The 20,000-nt window shown below is 41.5% G+C and overlaps 1 protein-coding gene across 1 annotated transcript in view; it reads right to left on the minus strand.

Annotated features, from left to right (window-relative positions):
- LOC145412079 (dipeptidase 1-like) overlaps positions 1–20,000 on the minus strand; it is a 93,356-nt gene that overhangs the window by 54,910 nt on the left and 18,446 nt on the right. The window contains exons 2-3 of the mRNA XM_080281997.1: positions 7,730–7,912; positions 7,163–7,292 (exon numbers count right to left, since the gene is read on the minus strand). Coding sequence (XP_080138123.1) covers positions 7,163–7,292; positions 7,730–7,912 — 313 coding nt within the window. The remainder of the gene's footprint in view (positions 1–7,162; positions 7,293–7,729; positions 7,913–20,000) is intronic.

Raw genomic sequence — 20,000 nt, forward strand, 5'->3', positions numbered from 1 at the left:
ATAGCTTTAATATTCGTATCACCTCTGTCTTAGCGATTTACTTTAGGTTTTACACTTAAACGTCTTCTGCATGCTTCATATCGCCTTCATATCGACCTGGTTTACATCAGTGACATACAGGAGAAGATTTAAGAGTAATATCAAGAATAAATCACTCAGAGGCTAGTGCCAAGAAGTTTCCCACGCCAGCTATATAAAACGGAGCTTGGATTAACGGGCATAAAAAGGAAAATAAATGCGTTATCCAGCTGCGACTAATTTAGCTAACGGGCCAGCGAGGAAGGAGAAGGAGCAGGTTGATTGCAGTTTCATTTTCGTCGTAAATTTCAGAGTGCTTCATTGCCAAAACTGCCAAGTAAGCTAGTCGTGTGTTTGAGCATGGGATTATTTCGTCCGCCTGCAGATTACAAGTCTTGAGAAATTTTTAGCTTTCTGTAGTTAATTTTTTTTTTTTTTTCATCATGCTTGGGAGGCTTAGTCATGTTAGTAGGTTTGTTTTGTGTGTGTGTGTGTGTGTGTGTGTGTGTGTGTGTGTGTGTGTGTGTGTGTAAATGAAAAAGTCTTAAGGGCTGAGGGTATGCAACACAAATCCTGTATAAAGAAAGTTGAATAAAAGATTGCTTAAATCAAAGAAGGAAGGGAGGAATGGGAAGGTAGAAAGTGAGGTAGGAAGGGAGGAGAGGAGAGGAGAGGAGAAGGGAAGGGAAGGGAAAGGAGGGGAAAGGAAGGGAGAGGAGCAGAGGGGAAAGGGCGGAAAATGGAGGGGATGGGAAGGGAAATGAGGACGTGTATGGGAAGTGAAGGAAATGAGAGGAGATAGGGGGTGATGGGAGGGGAGTGGATTTAGAAATTGAGGAGAGGGAAAAGGTGATGAAAGGGACGAGGATTGAAAGGGAGCAGGAAGGAAACGGAAGGAGAGCAAAGGATAAGTGAGGAAAGTAGGATGGAGGTTTGAGGGAAAGAGAGGGGAGCCTAGAGAGGAGGGGACGGTAGAGGGGAAGAGAGAGGAGAGGAGGGGGTTGTGAGGGGAGGAGCAACGTGCATCATTAAGAGACCACTGTGTTTCCACTCTGCCACCCCACACACCTGCCTGCCCCACACATCTGCCTGCCGCACACACTTGCCTGCCCTTCACCTGTCCTTCATTTCTCTTACCCCCTCTCTTCTTGTTCCCTATTTCCTCCTTCCTATTTCACTCCTTTTTCTCCATTTCCTATTCCCAGTCCCTATTCCATGTTTCTCATGTCTCTTCCCTTTCTCCTCTTTCCAGTTAGTATACTATATTCCCATTCCTTAACGCTTATTTCCATTCCCATTTTTCTCTTCATTATTCATAACTCTTATCCCTGTCCCCTTTTCACTACTTCCTGTTGTTCCGTTCTCTCTCTCTCTCTCTCTCTCTCTCTCTCTCTCTCACGGTAGCAAGCATTCAGTGTAAAAGGAATACTCGTACAAAGCCTATAAATTTCCACCAGCATCAGACTCAGGTGGCAGTGTAGGAGGGATTGTGTCTGTGTTTTTACTCCCTCCTTCCCTTTCATTACACAATCCCTGATACGGGCAGGTGCTGGGCTCATTTCCATTTAAATTAATCTATAGGTGTTCCCTCCACAGCATATCCTGGGAGGCTATTCTACTGGTTGATGATATTTCAGGTGTAGAAATGGACCCTGGAAAAAAAAATAATAATAAAAAAAAGAGGAAAAGGTAAAGCACCGCATGCAAAACTGAGCTTTCTAGTATATGTGAAGAAGAAGCATTTTAACTTGTGCCACCCTGTGATGTAAGTTCAAATATTACTCTTGCACTATAAATATTACTCTTCCGCCATAAATATTACTCTTCCTCTGTAAATATTACTTTTGCGCTATAAATAGTACTTTTCCGCAATAAATATTACTCTTCCGCTGTAAATATTACTCTTGCGCTATAAATATTACTCTTCCGCTTTAAATAGTACTCATGCGCTTCGAATGTTGCGCATGCGAGTCAAATATTACTCGTGCAATATTCGGACAACTTCGTATATTGCACTATTTACCTAGTCTGTCCCGGGTTGCCTCTCATATCCTCTCTTAAGTGCGATGCTCGGTACTAACTGTGCATTTTTTTTTTTTTACTTACGTCTTTATTAAGTTCTTGCTTTAAAAACTCTAATTATGTTGTACTTGCATAAATGAAATGCCTGCTAGTAAATCCTGACTTCCTGTTTGCTTTTCTGTTTGCTTTGCTATTATGTTGTGACATGTTAAGGTTGATGAAAGCTGCTACCTCCAGACCCATGGCCTAAGAGGATAATGTGTGTGTGTGTGTGTGTGTGTGTGTGTGTGTGTGTGTGTGTGTGTGTTTTACAATTCTCATATATATATATATATATATATATATATATATATATATATATATATATATATATATATATATTCCCTTAAAGCTACCAGCCAGTAAACATGGCATTTCCAATATACAGAATTTATTTGCCTTTTCTTATACTGTTCTGCAGTATGATTTGGACAGTCTCTCTCTCTCTCAGGCAAGTTTTCGACCTTAGCTATAACCATAATTTATTTAACTTCGAGAAATCTACGGCATCGAAGGGGTTAGAGTGATCTAGATTTACATTTTAGTCCAGAACAGTCCCTCTAATTTCAGACGATTTTATTAAGTTCAATAAAAAAGAAAAAAATGCATAAAAAAGGCTAAAAAAAAATACTATATACATTCATGCGCCCACCGAAAATGGAGAACTATATTTTTTAAATCTTTTTTCGTCTTTCATTCCCTAACTCGGTCACTGAGTTTAGGATATCACCATTTTCTTTTTCCATTTTCCTGCTTACCACATTTTCGTTCTAATATTTTTGAGGCGTTACATGGACTGGAGTGGAGAGTAAGAAAGAAGAAAATTGAGAAAACGTTGTCCTACGCTTTTTATTTGTGTGTGTGTGTGTGTGTGTGTGTGTGTGTGTGTGTGTGTGTGTGTGTGTGTGTGTGTGTGTGTGTGTGTGTGTGTGTGTGTGTGTGTGTGTTTCTCAAGTGTGACAAGACTGGCAGAAAAAAGTGAGAATATCTTTTACTACGTCTACTGTTTATTTTTTTTTCTCGCTGCTTGAAATGACCGGAGGGAGAAATAAAAAGCTACGAGACACAGTACCACGATTTTTTCCTCAAGGTTCACAACACCGCGTAGAAAATACTAAAAAAAAAAGTACTGTATGTTTTCTTCTCTTTTTTCCCCTCAAAGTTTAGAATGACTGGTCAGAAAAAAAAGGACTAGATAAACTATACCTCATCTGTTTTTCTTATTTTGACCTGAAGAGTGACGTAAAAGCAAAAGTAAAAAGCACAGCATTTTCTTGTTCATATGTTTGTTAATTTGTTGTTGTGGGAAGGTGAGGGGTGGGGAGGGGGTTGCAATATTCATAGGTGTGGGAAAGCATTGTTGGTAGTGCAAAACGTGGAAAGTACAGAACAGGTTTAGTGATGAAAGTGTTTGAGTTGTGTTCTTGTCAATTTGGCAGGCCTTCTGATATCTCCTCCTTGTCAGTTGTTCTTTGTATATATCATGTTATTTATTTTTGTATGTTGTTTATGCAGATTGTGTCGATACAGAAGATATATGGATAGAATATAAGAGTAACTGAGATACGAGGGGACGGGGGAAAGGGCAAGCGTGGGGTAGGAAGATGAGGTAAGAGAAGGAAATGGAAAGAACGGAGAGGGGGTGGGGAGGGACGCTGTGGAAGAGGGAAGAAGGGGGGGTAGGGGAGAGGGGATGGGGCGAGAGAGAGAGAGTGTAGAGGACGGGAGAAGGCTAGAAAGAGAACAAGGATCATGGAGGGGATAGAAGGGAAGGGAAACGTGTGAGAAGGCGGGAGAAAATAAAAGTGGAGAGACAAGAAGAAAAGAGGAGAGAGGGGGGGAGGGAGAGATAGAAAGGGGAAAGGTAGAGAGGTGAAGTGCGAGGGAGGAGGAAAGGGAAGGAGAAAATGAAGTAAAGGGCAGCATGGGGAAGGGTACAGGAGGGAGGGGTGGAGAGTGTGAGATGAAAAAAATGGAAGGGGAGAATGGGTCAGGTGAAGGGGAGAGAGGGGAGGAATGTGGGCTTGGGGCAGAGCTGAGGGGAGAGGGAAGCAGGAGGAAGGGAAGGCGTGTGGTGACTGTGAGGGAGGGGAGTAGGGGGGACGTATAAAGGATAAACGTGGGGAAGGGAGGCAGTGGGCTTGAGGCACTGCGGCGGTACAAGGGAAGTGCAGCTGCTGTGGTGTTGCTGTGATGGTGGTTTTCTGTGGGCTGGAGTTCGTGTGATGTTTTAGAAGTATTGTGGAGGGTGTGTGCAGCTGTGAAATGCACCTGCTGTGAAATGTTTTGGTGTGGTGTGTTGTGGCGGTGGTTTTTGCGAAGGAGGGTGGTGGTGGCTTTGCGATGGTGGGTTGGTGTGTTAAAAGTGTTGAGGGGTTCAAAACTTATATTGTTGAGAAGTTATGGTCTTTTGGTATTGTGGTTGTGTAATTGTGGATATCCCTTATTGTGGAATGAAAATGTGGAGTTTTGGTGATATGTAGTTGTAGAGTGGAACGATTGTGCTTCATAACCTGTGATGTGGAATTGTGGTGTTATGTTGTGGTGCTCTGTTATCCTCGTGCTTTGGAGGTGTAGAGTTGTGGTGTTGTGGAACTGTGGTGTTGTGGAGGGCTACGGGGTTGTGGTGATTTTTTGAATGTTGTGGTCGTAGTGTGAAGCTGGAATGATGCTATAGTAATGTAGAGTTTTTTATTTATTTTTTCTAGGTGAAGGGTCGTGTAGAGTAAATATGTTGTAAACATTCCTTTAATTTCGTAGTGTGTGTGTGTGTGTGTGTGTGTGTGTGTGTGTGTGTGTGTGTGTGTTTTGTGGGAGTTTTGGGATTGTACACAGATTTTTATTGTAATGAGGCTCCTGTTGGTGCATCAGAGTCTTCTTGTGGCCGCATTATCCTGGTCTTAGTACTGAAAAGATTTATAGGACTGTTTAACCTCTTCAGAATGAGAGGCCGTTTCTAAGCTGATTACAATTTTCTAAAGGTAGCATATATATATATATATATATATATATATATATATATATATATATATATATATATATATATATATATATATATATATATAATAAATAAATAAATAAATAAATATATATATATATATATATATATATATATATATATATATATATATCATCGTTCTGAGTGGGTATTGATACAGATAGCTAGACTGTAAATTAATCCCAGATATATGACGGCCATTTGTGTGATCGGAAATGAGGGTACTGTGTGCTTGGTTTATCATCCTCCTTAGTGAGTTGTGGCCAGACTTTGTTTAGACCATCACCCATCCCTGTTGTCACAGAATCACATACTGGTGTTCGCCCACCTTAAGTTGACGTTTATGAGAGAGGGGAGTGTAAGTTGGGGGGGGGGCTGGGCAGCGAAATGGAAGGGGACAGGACAACATAGAGGCGATTTGTTTGTGGCCACCCCATACACGATTAAGGCGCCTGGCTATAGATAGATAGATTGAATTTTACAGCTTATTTCCCGTACCTCAATGGGGAATAACACAGAGTTACGGCTTTGCAGATATTCCATAAAAATTGTTGGTGACTAACTCCATTTTCTGATGTTAATATCTTGCTACTGCTTAGCAGCCAAGGTGGAAGGATGGTTATTTTAGGTTAAAATTAACGTGGACACAAAGTAAATAACACTCTGTATGGCACAGATATCCCCACACCTTACTGGGCATAAGTCACGTTTCCAGCACTTAAATCTGAGTCCCAAACATATTCCAGCTGTGTTAGACGTGCTCAGCTCCGGTGAAATCAGTCGGCTGTCTTTGTACATCTGGTCGGATCAAAGTTAATCATTAGGGTGTCCAATAAATCCTCTTGCATAAATGCTGTAACCATCGGAAACAAAATCTGCATGTATCTTCATCTCCTCTTAGTTTCAACATAACTACAAGCCAGCATAAAGTGGTCTGCGATAAAAGAATAAATCGAACTGAAAGGGTAAAGAATACGGTCAAATACCCGTGCCTTGAAAGGAGGTTTGGCGGATGCTGAGGGTAATGGATGGTGCCAATATCTCTGACCGTGTCCTGGCCGTCCCTCACGCTCTGTTTGCGGGCGAGAATTTAGCGTGTTTGCCATATCATATCTCTCATTCTTCACAGCATCCGTAGCATAGATCTGCGACTAGTGGTTAGTCTTACAGCGATATTCCTTTGCGCTTAATTGTAGTTCACAGCTGCGATCGTTACTGGGTCACTTATTTGACTACCATATCTTTGCACACTTTTTACTCTTGGAGGATTGCAAACCACTCTTAAGCTAAATAAAACTATCTAGTACCGGTAAAAACCAGATAGTTGAAAAGATTAAGGTTCTGTAAGAGTTAAGACATGCCTGAAGTAAACTGGGTATGATCTTTCTGTATACGCCAAGAGAAGTGTAAAATCTCCCAGGGCAATCTGTTCTCGGTTCTCTTACTTTTTTGCTTTTCTTTTCCTATTTTTGGTATCCTACTAACCATATTTATTAGTGGGAAATAGTGTGATGATGATAATGATGATGATGATGATGATAATAATGAACTTCTCCCTTAGAAAGCTCTTTGGTATTCCTTTGAACCGACAATAAAGGAGCCATAGGACAAAAGGAGGATCAAAACTATTAAAAGTATTGAGAAGTGTGTGGAAGGAAAGCTCAGTGTTAACTTGTAAGAAATGTGGCGTCAGGGGTAAACCACACTAATGATCAGCACGACCTGGTTGTGGATGGTTCAGTATTGCTTTAGTGTAGATCATTATCATTATTTTCGACAGCTGTGGGACTGAAAGTGAACAAATATTTTTCTATTTCTCCTTTTTTAGGCACCACTTCGCTAGAGAGGGACCCAGCGTGCAAGGTATAAGAAATCTGAGATCCAGATTTATATTAGTAAACCAAAGATGACAGAAACATGACATGAAATCTCCCTAGAGAGCATGCAAGTATACTTTAGGGCAGGATGATAAACCAGTATGAAACCTTACGAGAAAGTATGTTAGTTTACCTTTGAATAAACTAATGAGGCAGTATGAAAGGTGAAAAGAACTAATTCATTTTGTAACCTCTCTCTGCCTCTCACCTCTCATCTTGCTACGCGGATCCTTGATGGCCGCGTCGGGATGGTCGGCCTCGAAGCTTCGTCCCGGGATCTGGTATCGCAGCGCAGTCGCTGACACCACCGTGGCCGCACCGTAGTACGCTGAGGACCCCTGCCGATGCATTCGTGAAGGAGATTTAGTACATTTTCCTGTAATCAAGTCTGCAGGGAAGCGAATTATGGTATCATAGAACTTATTGTTTGGTCGTACATTTTCACTCTAACTTTTGTACCTTGGAAGCCAGCTAATTTACTTTAATTTTTGGCTAACTCCAGATGATATTGCACACCACCGGAAGCTTCCCAAGGTCTGAGGGTTAATACATTGTCTCAAGTTAATCCTTAAACCTATGGGAACAGCTAATACCAGACGATTTTATTTGCCAATGAAACCTTTAGTAGCTACTGGGAAATATATTGAAGAAAGAGAGCTAATATTAATTCCGGTTTGGTTGTGAAGCGTTTGGTAGCTGTATGAATGAAAAAAGTAAAACAGGGAATATTAGGTAAAGCTAAATCTCAAGAAGGTTTTGTGAATACGGTACGTACCTGGTAGTTGGCGGCGGCAGGGTTTACGCAGTCGGTCCTGTCCCTCTCCCTGCCGCCGCCCACCAGCCACCTCTCACCGCTGCGGGAGGACTTCACGCTGCCCTCCACACACCCCACCACCTTACCGCAGTCACCCGTCACGCGAGCTTCCGTGCTGAACAGGTCCAAGCCTTCAGAGTCCTCCTATCCCTTACACCCGAGGAGATGTGCCTGGTGGGGAAAAAAGGGCGTAAATTAATGCCTGTCACCTGTACGAGGAAAATTAAGCTAGATAAATTAAGCTAACAACAGATCCGATAGCCGTCCCCCATACACCCGAGGAGCAGTGTCTAGTGGGAAGAGAAAAAAAAACTAAAATTAATGGCTATCGACTACACGAGGTTTATTGAGACAGACACTATGCTAAGGTCCCTGTCTTCCCGTAAAAAGCGACCTGCAACGGTCATTGTTACATCCAGGTCCCCAGTTGTACGGCTGGGTTGTAGGATTGCTCTTGAATTCAGATCCAGGTAGGTGCCTTACTCGTATCATCAAAACTGAGTGTGCGACTGTGTATGAAAGCTTCTGGTTTTTTACTGTCTTTAATGGAACACCTTTAACTGTTAGATGTGATTAGCCTGCATCCCACATTACAAGGTGCAGTCAGGAAGGATGCAGGAGTGGCAGGCATGTTCTATCACTTTCATGTGCTGTGGAAATTATCATCAAAACTGGGAGCCTGACCACACCTTCCCGGTCTTGGTTTTCATAATAGGGACTTTGGTGCCTCCCTACAGCCACCACACCCTACCCCTCAACGCTTTACGCCTGAGAAGCCGCGTGTGGTGGGGGAGATAAGGCGATGATTTGGTGATGTCATCTGGGGTGTTGCAATTGTCAGTGTGATCCGCTACACACACACACACACACACACACACACACACACACACACACACTCATATATACATAGTATATATATATATATATATATATATATATATATATATATATATATATATATATATATATGAGTGTGTGTGTGTGTGTGTGTGTATGTATGTATGTAAAATATGTCTTTCAATCGACCGATCGATTGATCGATCTGTTTACAGTAACTCCATCTCTCACTTTCACTCTGTGAACGAGTAACTGTCACTCAGAATCACTCTCACTCTGTTCTTCTTCTGCCTCTTTCTCTCCATCGCTCTGTTCCACTCTTTCTTCCACACAACACAGGATCTCCCTCTGCTACTTCCACCACCTCCGTCTTGCTTTCCAAGGCTTCATCCGACATTATACTCCCATTACTTTGCTCAGTGGCAGTATCGCATCCTACTCTCTCCCAGGAAATATTTCAGACTTTTGGGGAGAACAGTACAAATTAATCAGAATATTCCATGTAGGTACACAGAATCCCCTTTACAGAGTCACGGTATTCTTTTATTCCCCTCTGGAGTAATCCTCTTTCCCCTCATTTCTCCCGTCTGACCCCTCCCCCTTGCTATCCCTCCCCTCCACCCTCTATCTCTCCACTCCACCTCCAACTCTTTCCATCTTCATCTCCTCCCCTTCTATCTCTGCCTCTATACCCCCTCCATCCCCTTCACCCTCTACTTCCACCTTCCGTCCCATGCTGTAACAATCCCCTCTCCTCTTTCTCCCTCTCCGTCATTCCCCTCCATTTCCCCAGCCATCCTCCACCTATGCCCTTCTTCTTCTTCCATACCACCAGACAGTACAATATCCGAAACTCCATTCAGTCTCTGTCTCCTTCAGCACGATGATGGTATTTCTGTATCTCCCTCTTTGTACCGACAGATAATAAGGCCTGTATTCTCGTCGGTTGAGGAAGCTCCCTGACACTAATTCCTAAGCGATTTATTTTGCTTGTCACTCCTTACTGTCATTTTGTGTGTCATTTAAGTCACTGAAAAGCCATCATACGCAGCATGAATATCATGCCGTATCCAAAATTAAATCGCTAAGGATGAGGTGCTAGGGTGTTTCCTTAACCGATGAGATTACTGACGTAAGATTTTCTCGTAGTGAAGGGTTTTGAGGGATTCTGTTTTTCATGCAAGATCATGACTGAAATAAATATAATTGCCCATTCGTCCGTGGATAACATGAATAAGTGATAAGAATAATCGCACTGAAGAAATCAAAAGAAATCTCTCCCACCAAAGCCACGTCTTTCTTACAAAAGTACCTGCACGTCCAGATCTAAGCACCACCAGGAGTGTTGCTGTGAAAAGTGGGTATAAGCTTGCGTCGTACTTTTTTTTTTTTCACTCATTTGTTCTGGCCAAAAAAAAAAAAAAAAGGGGGGGGGTTAACATAAAGCATGAGAGAGCGCATACCTCCGCCAACGCCATTGCCATTAAAAGGGATCCGGATCCGGAAGAGCTTCAAAATTTAATCAATTCTTTCTTGGTCCATGGCCCGCCTTTCCACAAAATTTAAATGAAATTCATTGAGAACTTTTGGAGATATTTTGCGGAATACCCCGGATCCGGATCCAGATCCGAACCCAAATTTAATAATTTCTTTCTTGGCCCGTACCCCACCCTTCCACAAATTTTCATCAGAATTCGTTCATAACTTTTTGAGTAATCCTGCTAACAGACAGAGACAGACAGACAAACAAACAGACAAACAAACGCTGGCAAATACGTAACCTCCTTGGCGGAGGCAAAAAAAAAATATATATATTTTTGGTGAAATGTCAAAAAAAAACTTATTCAGTTTTGGCTGATTATTATTTTTTCATTTTTTTTTTTAACATCTGGCCTTGCTACCTAACCAGATTAATTAAGCTCTTCAAAATCGTGATCAGAGAAATTGCCTAAATGATATCTGGTATATGCTGTTACGACGAGGACAACTCCCTTCTTTATCATGTTGTTAGATTCTGACAATAGGCTCTTCATTATGATCATCATCACTGTCACCACCATCCTCCTCCTCATCATCGTTGTCATCCTCACTGCTATCATCATCATCATCATCATCATCACATCCATCCTGCACGTGCCCAGTTATGCTAAAGCAAAATGACCTACAATTTAATTACATGTATGAACACTAAACGCACAAACAATTACGCTCTAATTAAAGTCCATATTAAATAACATTACCGTCATGAAACGTCCACGGATATTAAACACAAAAATATTCAACGCTTTATATCAATACCCAGTTGACTTTGTGTGTGCTCTGGTGTGTAATATAATTTTTCGCAGTTCTACTTCCTCACGTTAAAAAATTCACGGACTGGTTTTGAGAATTCGACGATGTAGGATTGTGTTATGGACGTGTTTATCAAAAATCTGGACTCCAGTATCTGCAATCTGAAGTGTGTAATCTAAAATCCGGAATATAGAAGGCACAATCAGGACTATAGAAGGTGAAATCTGGACAGGAGAAGGTGAAATCCGGACTGTAGGAGGTGAAATCAGCATTGTAGAAGCTTAAATAAGGACTATAGAAGGTAAAAACCGGACTACAGAAGGTGAAATCCGGATTGTAAAAGGTGAAATCCGAACCGTAGAAGTTAAAATACGGATTGTAAGACTACCTTAATTGTCCCAGTAGGGTTATCCTAAATTCCAAGTGAATTCGGAGATGTAAATTTTAACCTTGAAATAATCTCTCCCTCCCTCTCTCTCTCTCTCTCTCTCTCTCTCTCTCTCTCTCTCTCTCTCTCTCTGTAGATTTTCGTATATTCAAGGTATGTGCGTAATTTGTACATACAGTATATATATTCAGGCGAGGCTTGTATACACTGACAGTATTGTAATAACGTTAGTTGTTAATAAAGCGAAAACAATCTGTGATATGACATGAAAAATTACTGGTTAATAACATTCTCTCTCTCTCTCTCTCTCTCTCTCTCTCTCTCTCTCTCTCTCACTCTCTCTCTCTCTCTCTCTCCTCCACTGGTTTTCTTAGCCACACCTGACTTCCCCTTCTCTTCATTAAGTTTGCTCTGTTTTCATTAGTTCTCCTTCCCTTCCTTTATTCTCTCGTCGCCTCTCCCCTTCTTCGTGTCATCACTTCTCCAGCTTCCTCTTTGCTTGGCTTCTTTCCTATATATTTATATCTTCTTTCTGCCCTTTTCTTTTTGTGTCTTTCAGCTTTTTTTTTATTTTTTTATTTCATGCTTGGTGTTGTGTTACCCCCCGTTCTCTCTCTCTCTCTCTCTCTCTCTCTCTCTCTCTCCTTCATTCCTTCCTTCCTTCACTTTTTCCAACACTCCCCTCCCTCCCATTTCCTCTTCCCCCTTTCTTTTTCACTCTGTAACATTTTTCTTCTCTCTTGCCTTCCTTCCTCTTCCACAGTTTCCTGCCTTACTCTTCGTTTTCCTCCTCCTCTTTCCCCCTCTCTTCCTTTTGATCCCTTCCTCCCTCTTTCTTTCTCTTTCTTCTCTCTTATTTCATATCCCCCCCCTTTTTTTTTTTTTCGCTCAAGCTGCAACCGTTTATTTTTTTCTGCTTTCCTTCCTGTTCCACTCTTTCTGTATTTCTCTTCCTTCTTATTCTATTCTCACATCTCTCCTTTCTCTTCTGTCTCCTCTTTTTCTCTCTCTCATATTCCAAATATTTCATGCCTCCTCCACACTTTCCTGCGTTTTTTTCCCTCATCATCATTTCCTTCCCTCTCTCCCCTCGTTGTGACTTCCTCGTTCCTCCCTGTCTCCTCCCCTCATCTTTCCTCCCTTCCTTCCTCTTCTCATCCCAGCATTCCTTCTCGTTCCCCTCTTTTCACCTTGTTTATCATCATTTCTCTCGTCTCCCTCCCTCCTGTATACCTTTTTCTTTTTTTCTCCTTTCTTCCTTCCCTCATTACCTTCTTTGTGTCCTTTTTCATCATCTCTCCTTCCTCTCTGAATCCTCCACTCCTACTTGCTTTCCTCCTCATTTCCATCCCTACTTTTCTCCTCAAAATTTTTACCGATTCGCATACACAGCAGTCGTCTTCTCATCCTGTATTTCTGTCCATCCCATTCTATCCGCTTATTTATTCCTTCGTTTCCATCCTTCAATCTTGCTGACATTTCTCGATTTCTCCGTCACTCATTGCTTCCTCCAAAACTCGTCCTGCCTACTTTCCTCGTCTCCTCTTCATGTCACACTGTCCCTTCCCTCCCTCCTTCCAACATAATTTCACTCCCACAACTTTCATCTCATCTCTCTCTCTCTCTCTCTCTCTCTCTCTCTCTCTCTCTGGCCACATGAAAACCACTTAATTTACGGCCCAAATTAATTATGGAGCAGAGCCCACGCTTAGAGATGACGCCATTTTTAAAGGGGTGGGGGATTTAAACTGTAACTCAACAACGAGGATTCAGTGTTAAAGGGAGGCGTCCTTGGGGAGGCTAGACAAGTGTGGGTCATGAGTTTAGGGAGAGAGAGAGAGAGAGAGAGAGAGAGAGAGAGAGAGAGAGAGAGAGAGAGAGAGAGAGAGAGAGAGAGAAATGTGGTAGGTAGAGGGGAGAGGGACGATAATGTTTCTAACTAATTTTCTCGATATCATATTTTTGCATCATCTCTCTCTCTCTCTCTCTCTCTCTCTCTCTCTCTCTCTCTCTCTCTCTCTCTCTCTCTCAGCTGGATGGAGAAAGTACTTAACCCTTCCATTTCCAAACCTCTCCTCTAAACTGGATAAAATCGTCTAGTAATGACAAGTAAAAAATAATTAACTATGTCGTCATCATACGGAACGGGCGAAAAATTGTGGAAACCCATATCCTAGTTCAGACTGTTTCCTTTGTAAACTTACTAGAAAGAAAAAAAAATGTTATCTTTCTCCATGTGAAAGATATAAACACTGCTACTGTTCCCGTTTGTGTGTGTGTGTGTGTGTGTGTGTGTGTGTGTGTGTGTGTGTGTGTGTGTGTGTGTGTACAAGGGAAATATTTCTGGGTGTACACTATTTTTTTATGCCGTTTGTAGCCCATTTCTTATGCAGTATAAATTTAGTTTTGCATGCATAGTTCCATTATATGGGGGTATTAAATTCAACGAGTTTTACCCATTGTGTGAGAATGTAAGGATGAGGAATTTAGCGCTACCTTTCGGAGCATTGTGCATACCAAGATTTTGTATTTCGTGTCTTGTACAAAGGAAATATTACATCCCTTATTTACAGACCCACATCATACACACGATAACTGTACTCCCTTCATTTACAATCGTATCATGCATACGAGACTGACACACAATTCTTATTTACACCCCATCTGAGGCGTACAATAATTTTGCATTTCCTTTTAAGCACACGGCAATTTTACACCCCTTTTTATTCACACCAGATTCTACACTCGTTTATTCACCTCAGATTTAAGACTCCCTCTTATTGACACCAAAGTTTACACCCCATCTTATTCACACCAAATTCTACACTCCCTCGCTCCCATTAAATTCTGCATTCCCTCTTATTCACACAAAATTTTACACTCCTTCTCAGACAATCGAAAATTAACACATCCACTCTTACACACAACAAGTTTACACTCCCCCTTTTACACAGAAATATTTTACACCCCCCCCTCTCTAACACACACAAATGATAACAACCCGTATGCACTCCATCACACACGTAGAACTTTTACACTTCTCCTATGCATCCTATCCAGTACACACGAAATTTATATATTAATCATCTACGCCCTCTCTCATACACACAGAAAACGTAGACCCCTCCCCCTAACCTCTCTGCTTGGCATTCATCACCCTGACTTGCTCAGGTGGGGTGTCGTCAAGCTCGTGCCAAGAAATTTTACACCCTTCATTATGCCCCATGTTTAGACCCCCTCTCATTTACACACCCTCTTATTTCCAACCCTTATTTACACCCCTCTCATTTACAACCTTCATTTACACTTCCTTTCATTTACAACCCTCATGTACACTCCCTCTCATTTATACCCCCTCTTGTACACACTCATGTTTTACGCCTTACATTTACGCACCCTGTAATGTCCTTACTAAGCAACATATTACTCAAACACACCCACTCATAATCAAAGCAATTTCAGAAGCCACAGTCACACGTACAGAATTTTACTCCAGAAATTTTACATCCTTGGTCATACGCACAGAAGCTTATACCTCTCACTGACACATCTCATTCGCACCCTTTTCAGTCATAGTTGGAAATCCTACATCCCATTCACTCGCCTTATCTAACCTCTCTGATTGATCTCTAGAAATCATAATCCAGACAAACTTTACGCCTCGAAATCATACACACTCCCTCTCATACACAATGCACACTCCCTCTCATACACAACAAAATTCTACTCCCCTGGAAACTTTACACCTCCGAAATATTACACACTCCCTCTCATGCACGCCAAAATTTTACACGTCTAAAAACTTTACACTTCTGAAATTATACACATTTCCTTTTTACGCCCCTGATTTCATACACACTCCCTCTCATACACCCCCAAATTCTGCACCTCTACAAACTTTACACTATTGAAATCATACATACTGCCTCTTATACACACCAAAATTATATATCCCTGCAAACTTTGTCTCTGAAATTATACACATTCACTCTCATACACTCCAAAATTCTACACCCCGGCAGGCCTTACGTCTCTAAAATTATACTCATTCTCTATTATACACACCAAAATACTGCAACCTTGTCACCCCCCCCCTCTTCTCCCCCTTTACATCCATCACCTGGACATCTGCTCAGGTGGGTGTCTGGGTGGCCGTGTCAACAAATCACACTGCGGGAGACTAACGAGACCTCACACCTGCGCCACCTGCAACACCTGACCCCACACACACATACATAACATTTGCACATACCCGGTACATAAATACATATATACATACATACATACAACACACACACATACTTACATACATACATAATTACATACATACATACATATACGTACACTTACACACAGATATGCTCTAGCTCGTGTATATACCTACTCAATACATACATGTGTGCAACAGAAATCTACATACACAGACGTAAAAGCACTTGCGCGCACACACACACACACACACACACACACACACACACACACACACACACACACACACACACACACACACACACACACACAAAGCAATCATTTCATCAGCATATTAGTCTAAACACGTATACACACTCAATTGCATTCACATTTAATTAACTTCTCTCATTTCCACTGGGCACACAGAGGTTTAGCACACTTCGTTTGCCTACACACACACACACACACACACACACACACACACACACACACACACACACACACACACACGCACACACACACACACACACACACACACACAATACTTACAAGAATGACATCTCTGTGCTTCGGATGTATGGGAACACAAAGGTTGTTCAAAAACTGAAATTAAATTATAATCGTCATTCTGTTTCTAGATCATAACTCTGCAGTGGATAAAGAGGGAACCTTGATGATGATGATTCGAAGTTGACTATCATTTGCAGCCTAGTGTTAAATGAAAGAAAAATACATTACACTTTCCGTTTTTTTATGATAAACAACCAATAATTATGCAGATTTAGGAACGCGTATCATGTTTAGGCTTCAATTTCAGCACCACGTTTTACCAGATCATCATGCATAAAATTAACATGCAGAGTGTTAGGATAGCAATTGTGCAATCAAGTATATTAGCCTACATTATACACACCTTACCCAGCCACACCACACCTCACCCACCCACCCACACCTCACACAAGCACACCTCAGACTGTCACAACTCACTCACTTCATCTCAGTCACGTCGTTCATGACCACACATCTCATTTTCACCCCTCGCACTGCCACATCTCACAATTTAACACCTCACACACACCTTAAAACCACACCTCACACTGACAGAGGTTCATATTACCACATCATACAAAGCACACATCACACGCTGCCACACTCCACACAGCCAAACTCCCCTACTTAATTTTCATTCTACTTCCCGTCCTCTCTTCCCCCTCTCACACTACACATAGGTTTTTCCAACACCCAGTATAACAAGACAGCTCAATCAGCAAACCAAACCCACCATCATCCTAAACCACACACACATCTGACTGATCTTTAATGGGTAAATTGGGTAGGAGGGAAAATATACGGAATCTCTCAGGTTCTTTATTTACCCATCAATTCGGACTGGGGTTTCAGCTGGGCTCCGTGTGTATTGTGAAACGTTCGAGATATAAAGAACTTAACTTCTTTCCCGTGTTTTCCATCGTTCCCATTTTGTACACACGCATATTTCGCTACGCCCTTACATTATTAACTTCAGTAGTTTACCTCCCCTTAAAGATGCAATAGTAAGGAAACAGAAGTTACTCCATGCAAAAAAATAAATAAAAATAAATAAATAAAAAAAAGTTTAGTGGGTCACTTACGTATTCTAAGGACACGCAGCAACAACCTAAAGCACTCACGAATCTCCAAACAGATTCTTACGCAAACACCCAAACTATCGATAAAGCACATCGATATACTCACTACAAGTAGATAAATATATAAAATGGAAAGTACGCAAACCTAACGAAACTTCCGCAGCGAAAATGCAAAAGCGATTTAACGGTGGACTTATTTATTCTGTGGACAAACGCGAAGGCTTTGCTGCACCTCCATAATTCTGGCTAAGTGTGAATTTACGGTGTTTTCACTTGGGCTCTCTGGCCGGGATCAGGGCGAGCTACGAGGCAGCCGGAATTAACACCTCCAAACAGCGGACAGCCTCGCTGGTGTGGCCTTTTAAACAGCGACCGCCTTGGAGACAGTGGCCTCCAAGAAAGCGATGCCTCCAGGTAAACACTGAATGCCTTCAAACAGCCTATTTATCCAAACAGCGGATGACCTCAAACAGCGATGCCTCTAAACAGCTGACAGTTCCAGACAGCAGACTCCTATAAACAATGGTCGCCTACAAACAGAAGACGTCTCTAAACAGCAGAAACCTCAAAAAATACTAACGCCTCCAAACAGCACATACCTCCTAAAATCACGTACCTCCAAAGAATGCATGCTTTTGAACAGCGCGGAGCACCAAACAGTGCATGCCTTCAAACATGGGACGCCATTCAAACCAAGGTAAAGAAAATGTCTAAACAACGGAATGAACGTCTCCAAACAGCGCACGCTTCCTAGTCACGTACACCGTCATTATAAGATTAACAGACATCTCCAATCAGCAGGGAATCCTGTAATATGAATGTCTCTAAACAGCCAGTGAAGTCAACATAAGGACCTCCAAACACAGACTCCAAAAAATCATCGCCTTCAAAAACCCTGAGAGAACCCAAAGTATTTTCCGGCTTTCCTGATAACTTTAGCCACACACACACACACACACACACGCACGCACACACACACACACACACACACACACACACACACACACACACACACACACACACACACACACACACACACACACACACACACACACACACACACACACACACACACACACACACACACACACACATCTGATCAATTAAGGCACCCATTCACAGAGTCATTATATTTCTCATTTCAGTAATTTGTTAGTTCATTAGTGTCATTTATTTGCTTTTTTTCTGTTATATATTTAGTCTGTTATTTAATCATTTTTGGGATCAGTTTGCGCTACAAATAACCGCTTCTCAACGCTGACCTTTTTTTTTCCTTCTGTGTCTGACTCCTTACGAAATAGTTTCTTTTCAGCTCCTCTCTCTCTCTCTTGCGGGCTTTCAACACTCTTTTTCTCCCATGATATTGTTTTTAAGCTATATTTCTGTTCCTGTTTTTCAGATATGCTCTCTCTCTCTCTCTCTCTCTCTCTCTCTCTCTCTCTCTCTCTCTCTCTCTCTCTCTCTCTCTCTCTCCCCTGTTGCAACTGAGTAAAATCGTCTTAATATAACGAAGAATAGAATTTTGGCGAGATCTTCGGGATGAGGATTTTAGTAACATCATTAATTCTGCCTCTGGATAAGAAAAGAATGAAGAAAACTTAAAATCACAACCAGTTAAAAAAAAAAAAAAGTCAGCTAGGGTCATGCGGCAGTGTATATTTTAACTTCCTTGAGAAGTATTTTTGCATGTTATTTTAGGGCATGATATCGAGTCCAGTTGAAGAGACCGTCTCAGGGAAATAACGGGTCACTTTTCGTGCTTGAGATCCTGCAGGCTGCTTTCTCTCTCTCTCTCTCTCTCTCTCTCTCTCTCTCTTTCGCTCGCTCGCTCGCTCGCTCTATTTGGTGGGTTGGAATCGAGATCACTTTCAAGATATCGGCATTTTTAACAAGTGTAATGGTACTAGAGCTTGTTTTCTTATTCTTTTTCTTCTACCTTCGCCTTCCTCCTAGTCTTCGTTTTCTCTTTTTTCTTGCTGATCCTACTTCTTTTATTCTTCCCAGTTTTCTTTCACTGACTCCTTCCTCTTTTTTTCCTTTTAATTTGTATGTATTTCTTCCTTCTTCCCTTCTTCATCATTATCATCATCATTATCATCATCATTATCATCATCATCATCATCATCATCATCATCACAATCACCACCATCTTTTTTACCCTTCTCATCATCATTTTTCTGCTTCTCCTCTACGTGTCTTCCTCTTTTTGCATTTCTACACATTTCCATTCATCTCATTTTCGCGTTTTTCTTTCGGGCAGATCCCTCCCCCCCCAAATTACCCCGTTCTATAAATACATCTCCTCGTGGGGGGCGGCGTGCCCGAGTGGTAATGCCGGTTCGGTTAATGGACGCAACTCGGCTCTTTCACCACGTCCCCGAAGCGACTTAAAAAAAAAAAAAACGAAAAAAATGAAAAGCAAGAAGACGTTTTAGATTTTTTCGTCTTTCATATAGCTTCTTAAATACGAGAACATCATTTTTTTTTCGGTATACTTTTCCTGTCTTCCGATGGTTTGACTCCTTTTATGGATGGCTTCTTGAAAAATAAAAACGAAACATAGAGATGGAATAAAAAAAAAAAAAATTGCCACATTTCATTTGTCTTCTTCAGTACGAGGATTTCTTGTTTGGGTTTATTCCTGGTATCTCCTGACGATTTCATTTATTTTAGGAGATATTTGTAAGTGGTAGAGTTACTTCATTAATCCCTTCACAATTAAGCGTCTCTCCTAAGCTGAATAAAATCGTCTGAAGAGAGCAGGAGTAAAATAGAAAAGATATCATGGTACTAAGGAGGCTGATGGACGGTAGTCAGCCATTACGCCCACGTTAGGAAAGTGATTGGAAGAGAGAGAGAGAGAGAGAGAGAGAGAGAGAGAGAGAGAGAGAGAGAG

Source organism: Coenobita brevimanus, chromosome 92 (genome assembly GCF_032717465.1).
Source record: "Coenobita brevimanus isolate Jiangsu-jjx chromosome 92, ASM3271746v2, whole genome shotgun sequence".
NCBI classification, from domain to species: Eukaryota; Metazoa; Arthropoda; class Malacostraca; order Decapoda; family Coenobitidae; genus Coenobita; species Coenobita brevimanus.